At 56.3% G+C, this 8102-nt stretch overlaps 1 protein-coding gene across 3 annotated transcripts in view; it reads right to left on the bottom strand.

The window, feature by feature from the left end:
* SLC6A6 (solute carrier family 6 member 6) overlaps positions 1–8102 on the bottom strand; it is a 95485-nt gene that overhangs the window by 65796 nt on the left and 21587 nt on the right. The window contains exon 2 of one of the 3 annotated variants that reach the window (XM_006160681.3): positions 5451–5560. The exons of the other annotated variants lie outside the window; for them this stretch is intronic. Coding sequence (XP_006160743.1) covers positions 5451–5469 — 19 coding nt within the window. The 5' untranslated portion in view covers positions 5470–5560. The remainder of the gene's footprint in view (positions 1–5450; positions 5561–8102) is intronic. 3 annotated transcript variants of the gene reach the window in all.

An 8102-nucleotide genomic window follows, 5' to 3' on the forward strand; every position in this document is an offset into this window, starting at 1 on the left:
TCTTTCTTTCTTTCTTTCTTTCTTTCTTTCTTTCTTTCTTTCTTTCTTTCTTTCTTTCTTTCCTTCCTTCCTTCCTTCCTTCCTTCCTTCCTTCCTTCCTTCCTTCTTTCTTTCTTTCTTTCTTTCTTTCTTTCTTTCTTTCTTTCTTTTCTTTTTGGAGAGGTTTTTGCTATAGGGCGTGTGCACTCGCCACAAAGACAGAGAGAGACGGAGAGATGGAAAATGAGAAATCACCCCCCCAGGGGGGATGGCCACGCCGCATTCCCTTCTCCTCCATTCTCCTCTCGGGACCTTGGGCACGCACGCACACACACGTGCCCGGTGTGAGTATAAGCCACCAGGTCCGGGACTCAAACTGCAGATGACTACATGGGAGTCCAGCGACATGGCCATTATGCCAACTGCTGGTCCCTGTTTATTTATTTATTTATTTATTTAAAGAGAGATTTTGACTAGAGGGCACATGTGTTTGCTGGAGAAACAGAGAGACAGAAAGTGAGAAACATCCCCCCAGGAGGTATGGCCACACCGCAATCCCCTCTCCTCCATTCTTCTCTCAGGATTTTGGGCCTGCACGCACACGCGTGCACACACACACACACACACACACACACGGCGTTGAGTTTCAAGCCTCTGGATCTGGGACTCAAACCACGGTCAGCCATGTGGGAGTGCAGCGCCTTATCCACTATGGCACCTGCTGGCCCTGTAGGTGGTATTCCTTAGCCTAGTTCACTGGGAGAAAGTGGCTGAAGGTGAGCAGGTCTGGCCAAGCGCTAGCCTCTGGGATAATGCCGGTGGGCAGCACCTGCAGCTCGCATCGTCCTCCCCTGTAACGTTGGCAGGGAAACCCACAGTCGGGATGCTCAGAGGTCGCTAGAGCTGCCCCCAAACCCCAGAGGGCCACACGGCAGCAGGAGGCTGCGACCCGTGGGCACACGGAGGCAGAGGGAGGGAGACCAGTAGGTCCTCCTGGGCAGGGCTGGGGCTCAGAGAGCAGAGGGCACTGCCTCCTGCAGTGAGGGCTGGGCACACGCCAGGCCCAGCACAGAAGTGCCCGGGCAGGAGGCCGTGCTGGGGAAAGGACAGTGGGGCTAGGAGTCAGACAGCTGGGTCTGGCTTCAGCTCCTCTGGTCACGTGGCCAGGCCACCTCCCCTCTGCCTCTCAGAGGCTCAGGGACAAACCCGAGCAAGGGTGACTTGGGAACACGCGGTGGTTGATATGCAGAGAACCCACCTACGACATGCTGGACACTGCCCGGGGGCCTGGGGTGCAAAGATGACCCTTAAGAAGCAGATATAGAAGGAGACGTGGACACTAGACGCAGTGACAAAGAGCTGCGTAAGTGAGAGCTCGCAGCAGCGGGCAGAGCAGGGGTCGGCGAGGCCCCTCTGCAGAGGTGACGTTCCCTACCAGCGGGCGTTCACCAGGACTCGCAGTGCACAGGTCCTGGGCCGCGCCCCTCCAGACACCGGCTAACCCTGCATGCACCCCTCGGCAGCGTGGGGTGAAGACGTGAGGCCCAGAGGGTGGAGCCACTTGCTCAAGGTCTCCCAGCTGGGTTTTTTTTTTTAGAGATTTTCACTGTAGGGCGCGTGCGCTTGCCAGACAGAGAGACATAGAAACAGAAAGCGAGAAATCACCCCCCTGGGGGGATGGTCACGCCGCAATCCCTTCTCCTCCATTCTCCTCTCGGGATCTTGGGCACGTACACACACGCGCCCGGCGTGAGTTTTAAGCCACCGGGTCCGGGACACGAACCGCGGTCGACTACGTGGGAGTCCAGCGACATAGCCATTACGCTAACTGCTGGTTCCCCCAGCTGGGTTTTGAACTAAGGCACTCAGGTCCCGGTTCTGTGCTTTTTTTTTTTTTTTTTAGAGATTGTTGCTATAGTGCACATGCGCGCATGAGAGAGACAGAGAGACAGGAAGTGAGAAATCACCCCCCAGGGGAGATGACCATGCCGCAATCCCTTCTCCTCCATTCTCCTCTCGGGATCTTGGGCACGTACACACACGCGCCCGGCGTGAGTTTTAAGCCACCGGGTCCTGGACTTGAACCGTGGTCAACTACGCAGGAGTCCAGCAAGGTAACCATTAAACCATCTGCTGGTCTTGGTTCTGTGCTTTTAACAACTGTGAGGCTGAGAGGCGCATGGGAGGGTCTGAGAACAGTGTTCCAGAAGCCGGGAATAGCGCATGGGGAGAGGCCCCAGTGGACACAGTAAAGAAACAGAAAAGCCCAGGGACCCTCGGAAGGCACTTCCGGCTGAGAGGCACCTCCTGACCTGGGACACATTCCCTTGGGGGACGGGAGCCAGAGCTGGACCAGGGCAGGAGCCTCAACTGCCACTGGGCTCTGTGTCAGGCCTGATACGTGTCTGGCCCAGGCTGCCTTCGGAGCCAGGTGGGGCAGTGGAAACACGACGGGACACAGGTGGGAAGGTCCTGGTCCCCAGTGCCCGCCAGGTGCACACGTGTGTGTCCCTAATCCAGGCCAGCTGGGAGTGGATCATGGCATGAAGACCCTTTTGGGGATGCCTATCTCTGTCTCTTTCTCTCTCATTGAAGAGATAAGTACAGATCATTTAGACCAAAAAAAATAAATCTTGGAGGTCATCTTCCTACCCTCTGCTCCTGTCCAGAGTCAGGTGGGAGTGGCTCCTTTTCATAAAGGAATGCAAAAAAAAAAAAAGAAAACACGATCCCATGAGTCTGGGGGAGGACACAGCTGCCTTTCAGTTAAAGCCAAAAGAGGAAGGCTTCAAGGAGGAGGTGCCGAGACGCTCAAGACGCTCAGGCGGCAGGCGAGCTGGAGAAGAAGGGGCTGGGAGCCGCGGCCACTTAGCCGCCCTCCGCAAACCTGGCAGACAAAAAAAAACCGATCAGCTGGGAGGATTGAGAGGAAGTTTGAGTCGGCTGCCTAGTCGCTCTGAGGCCTGACTGACGTTCTGTGGATTCCGCACGCACAGGGGCTTCTGGGAAGCTGGCTTCTGAGCTGGAGGGCATCTGCCCTCCTTCGGCACAATAGCAAGCTTGCTCTTTTTATTTTCCATTTTAATTTCCTCTTTATTGATGATGGGGCACATGTGCATGCATGAGAGAGAGAGACAGAGAGAGAGAGACAGAGAGAGAGATGCCCCCCACGGGGGCTGGTCATGCTGCAATGCCCTCCCTCCAGCCCGTCGGGCCTTGGGGACTAGTGTGTGGCAGGCATGTCTCAGACCGACTCAGCTGGGGATTCCAACTGCGGTGGCCATGGGGGCTCCGTCTTCCCTGCAGGTGGACCTTGGCGCCATGCCATGGGGCTGGACTTGTGCTGTGCGCGGGGGCTCGGGGTTTCCTTCCTGTGGTCTCGGTCATTGCTAGCACAGTGTGGCCAGCCTGGCCCAGCGTGCCCCGGAGCCCAGGGCTGGGTGCAGGGCTGGGGTGGGCACAGCCCCTCCCCTGAGTGCAGCTGCTGGAGGCACCCAGCCAGAGGGGGGGTGTGAGTCAGCAGGCAACGGCCTCCTGGCACTGACTCACCCAGCCGCAGCTTGTCACTCTTCTCCTGACCATTTCCTCACCACCACCCCCAGGCCCTCCGCCTGGCTCGCTGAAGCAGGCTCTGCAGAACCCAGGCTCCTTTCTGGGTACCACCAAAAACGCACGGGAGGGGAAGGGAGGGCGCAGGTCCGTTTCTTCCAACTTCCCCTCTCTGGCTGAGAAAAAACAATAGGGGCACCCCCATCTCTGGCTCCACCGGGACCTGGTCCCGGGAGACAGAGTCATTGCAGGCCATGCCTGGGGCTCACTGCCTGCCTGGCCACCCCCAATTCTGTCACCGAGGCTGTGCCGGAAGTCGCCACTCCATGCAAACCACCCGGGGCCCTCTCTGGCGCATGGCTTGGCCGGGCCACTTCCTTCTCCCGGCCTCAGTGTTGCCGTCTGCAGAACGGGCACGGTACGCCATGGACGGTGTGTACCACCTCTCAGCTCACGGCGTGTTTGGAAACAGCCTCCCCCTCCTCCTCCTTCCTCTTTCAAACCTATTTCTCTGCAGCCAGGAAGGACTTTCTTCTTCCTTCCAAGCTCCACCCTTTACCTCACAGGACTCAGAAATTTAGCTCAACCAGAGGAAACCAAGGAGCTTCGCTCTTACTGAGATGGGTGGCGGCCGACGAGCTCTGCCTCTGCGCTTGGGCCGAAGGGGCTTGTTCTACTTACCGGGGAGCCGAGTTTTAGGTGCCCTCCACCTTGGGGGCCCTCCCACAGTCCCCAGGTATGCTAGGCCACACATTGCCCACCTTCATGGGCCTTCACACCTTAGCTCACGCTGCCCCTTAGCCTGGAACATTCTCCCCCCGTCTCCTCCCTGGACAGGCCTGCTCCTGGGGCCACGCTGTCTCTGTCCCCACAGGACCCACCACCTTGCAGGTGACTGCTGCACGCCTGTCACCCCTGGCCGGGTTTCTGACACCAAGTACAAGGCCTGGCACGGTAAACACGAAGCTTTTCCCAAAGTAAATATTACGAATAAAATAACTATCATAAAAAGAACTGTGCATGGACCTCAAAAATGTTTTGCACCAAAATAAACTGATCTAACCATTCATTTTTCCACGAACTTTTGCAAGATCCCTGGGACTCATCAGACGGCAGGTGTAGGGCTCTGTCCCTCCTGCTTCCATTGCTTCGAAAACTCCTCTACGAAGGTGACAGCGAAGAGGCACTGGGACACTCATGTCAGGGGCAGGGTGGCCACAGAGGGCAAGGGTCCAATCCCCCCAGCATGGTCAGAACTCTATAAGCCTTCCCCTTTTGGGACCAGCAGTTAGCGTGATGGCTATGTTGCTGGACTCCCACGTAGTCGACCATGGTTCGCATCCCGGACCCGGTGGCTTAAACTCACGCCGGGCGCGTGTGCGTGCATGCCCAAGATCCTGAGAAGAGAATGGAGGAGAAGGGATTGCAGCGTGGCCATCCCCCCTGGGAGGTGATTTCTCGCTTTCTGTCTCTCTGTCTCTGTCTTTCTGGTAAGTGCACGCACCCTATAGCAAAAACCTCTCCAAAAAACAAACAAACAAAAAAGCTTTCCCCTTTTCTTTCAAAGATGAGCTCCAAATCTTTAGGAAACAATCATTAAACATTCCAGAAAGGATTTGGTAATAGATGTTCCCTGGTCTGCTAGATGTTCTAAGGGCTAGGAGGTTCTGCAAGATTTTATACAGAAGTCGAAAGACCCACGGCGGCCTCCGAGGTCCCGGCACGTCACAGACAAGCCCACTTGACAGATGACACCGAGGCCCGGCCCCACCGCAGCTCAGTGACAAGCCCGAGGCGCCACTCACAGATGGAGGGAACTGGGTTCACAGAAGGGAAACGGAGCCTTGGGTGTGGGAAGCGGGGTGCTCCCGACAAGGCCCCCCGGGGGGATCTGGTGGGAAGGGAGAGCTCTTATTTCAAACCTGGGTGGACTGGATTCATAGCTAATCCTGTGAGGCTGGCAGGTGGTGGTGTGACAGTGGCCGCGACTTCCAGCGCTACAAGATGACACCTAGCAGCAGCTACTGCTCGGCTAGAAGAAAAACTCAGCGTTAAAATCCACGCCGGGGCTGGGCTCAGGAGGGCCGGCTCCCTGCCCAGGCCACCTCCCGGGCAGCCCAAGGGCCTCCATTCATCTCCCTTCCCTCCTACGCAACTCCGTGTGAGTCCGACGGCGCCCACCCAGGCCCCGCGCAGGGCGCAGGGTGCAGGGCACAGGGCACGGCCTGCTGACGGCCCAGCACTCACGCGCTGTTAGAGGCCGGCCCTGACCTCTCCCCCCACCAGCTGTGCTGGGTCTGTTTCCACCACAACCCCGACAGCCCACCATGTCGGCCCCCAGGCTCAAGAACCATTGCTGGGGGAACCAGCAGTTAGCGTAATGGCTATGTCGCTGGACTCCCATGTAGTCAACCGCGGTTCGCATCCCGGACCTAGTGGCTTAAAACTCACACCGGGCGCGTGTGCGTGCGTGCCCAAGATCCCGAGAAGAGAATGGAGGAGAGGGGATTGCGGCGTGGCCATCTCCCCTGGTGGGTGATTTCTTGCTTTCTGTCGCTCTGTCTCTCTCTGTCTGTCTGGCGAGTGCACGCACCCTATAGCGAAAACCTCTCCAAAAAAAAAAGAACCATTGCTGGCGCCTAGCTACCTGGGGAATCATCGCTCAATGTCTCTCTTGGAATCCGAGGCTCAGCGTGCCTGTCTGACCCGGTCCGTCAGTCCGTCCATCCCTAATCCGTCACGCATTTCTCCTCTTGCCCAGCGTGATGGCAGGGCCTCCTCGCTCTCCTGGCTTTAACCCCTTTGACTCTGTGCTTTCCGAGTTCTCTTATATGGAGGTGGGTCCCACGGACCGTGAAGCCCGGCCCAGGGCTTCTCTCTCATCTCCTCCAGCCCACGCCCCCCCACCATCCACCAGGCACTGGGCTCTCGTTCAGGACCGTGCAACTTGGACAAGGTTCTGCTTGGGAAACTCAGTTCCTTCACCTGTAAAATGGGTCCCGTAGGGGTCGCAGGTGGTGTGGTGGTTAAGGGCTCTGGACTCCTGCATGGCTAACCATGGTTCAAGTCCTGGACCTGGCGGCTTGCTTTCTCACTTTTGCTTTCTTTCTCTCTTTGAATCTTTCCCTTTCTGGTCACATTAAAATAAATAAATAAAGTAAAATAAAATAATTCTTAAAAAAAAAAAAATGGGTCCTATAATCTGAAGTCTCTGGGCCCTTTAGGAGGCCCTGGTGGATGACCAAAATCCTCCTCCGGGCCTGAGACTCCTACCCCTGGGGCCATCCAGACCTGAATGAATGTCAGGGTCAGATAACTGCCCTGTTAAATCTTCCCAAATGACACTTAGAAGGAGGTGAGACTGGGCCGGTCCTGCTGAGAATTGGGAGATGCTTGGAAAGACGAAAATTGAAATGGGAAGGGTGTGACAATGCGTGCGTATCTATACGTGTGTGCATGACACCACCCCTGCCAGGCCGTGAGCATCTGGGGGCCGGGCCAGACTGGCTAAACTTCTGTCTGCCTCACCAAGTGCAAGGTTAGGTTAGGACTTAATAGCACATGGACCTAGTCGTGTGTCCAGATTTGAAAGTCTGCCAGAGGGTCCCGTATTCCCTCTGCTGGCCCTATGTGGAGAGGGGCCAATCTCCTCTGCTGGCCCTGTGTGGAGAGGGGCCAATCTGAGCAAACATGGTAACCTTTAGACGCATGCAGAAATGCATTTCCCCGAGCTTGAAAAGATGCAGAAACAACTGGCGCCATATTAGTTTTCTGATCTTTGTGGCTTTCTTTAGCTTAATACTGCTCTTCTGAGCGGACAACAAAAGGCAGTTAGCGTTTTTCCTATGCAAATGCTCTCACAGCTATGCAAATAAGCTCACAAGAAAGCCCATTTCTGCATGCGTCTAAAGGTCACCATGTTTGCTCAGATTGGCCGCTCTCCGCACCCCCATGCTCTCGGGGATGGGCACTTTTGTCCTCATTTTAGGAATAAGGCTCAGAGAATACATGGCGTGGTCCAAGGTTACTCAGTGTTGAGTCACAGACCCAGGATTCGAACCCAGGACAAGGCCACTTGCCTCTGGTGACTTGCTAAGTGATTGAGAAATTGAGGCAAAGGCTGGAATGGATGACCTGGGCTTTTTTTTTTTTGGAGAGGTTTTTGCTATAGGGCACAGCACTCACCCAGACAGACAGAGAGAGACATAGAAACAGAAAGTGAGAAATCACCCCCCCAGGGGGGATGGCCATGCCTCCCCTCAATCCCTTCTCCTCCATTCTCCTCTTGGGATCTTGGGCACGCACGCACATGCGCCCAGCGTGAGTTTAAGCCGCTGGGTCCAGGACTTGAACCGCGATCAACTACATGGGAGTCCAGCAACATAGCCATTATGCCAACTGCTGGTCCTGTGACCTGGGCTTTTTGGAGCTGGGGAGTTGAGGTGGGAGACCTATGTCTGTTCTTGGGTGAAGCCGCAGAGAACGACAGCAGCCCAGGGGGCCGGCAGGCAGAGGGAGCCTGGAGTAAGAGCCGAGTGCAGCTGGGCGAGCCTCGGGCAGAGTCTCCCCGGGCA

Source organism: Tupaia chinensis, unplaced genomic scaffold (assembly GCF_000334495.1).
Source record: "Tupaia chinensis unplaced genomic scaffold, TupChi_1.0 Scaffold000704_1, whole genome shotgun sequence".
Classification (NCBI taxonomy): domain Eukaryota; kingdom Metazoa; phylum Chordata; class Mammalia; order Scandentia; family Tupaiidae; genus Tupaia; species Tupaia belangeri.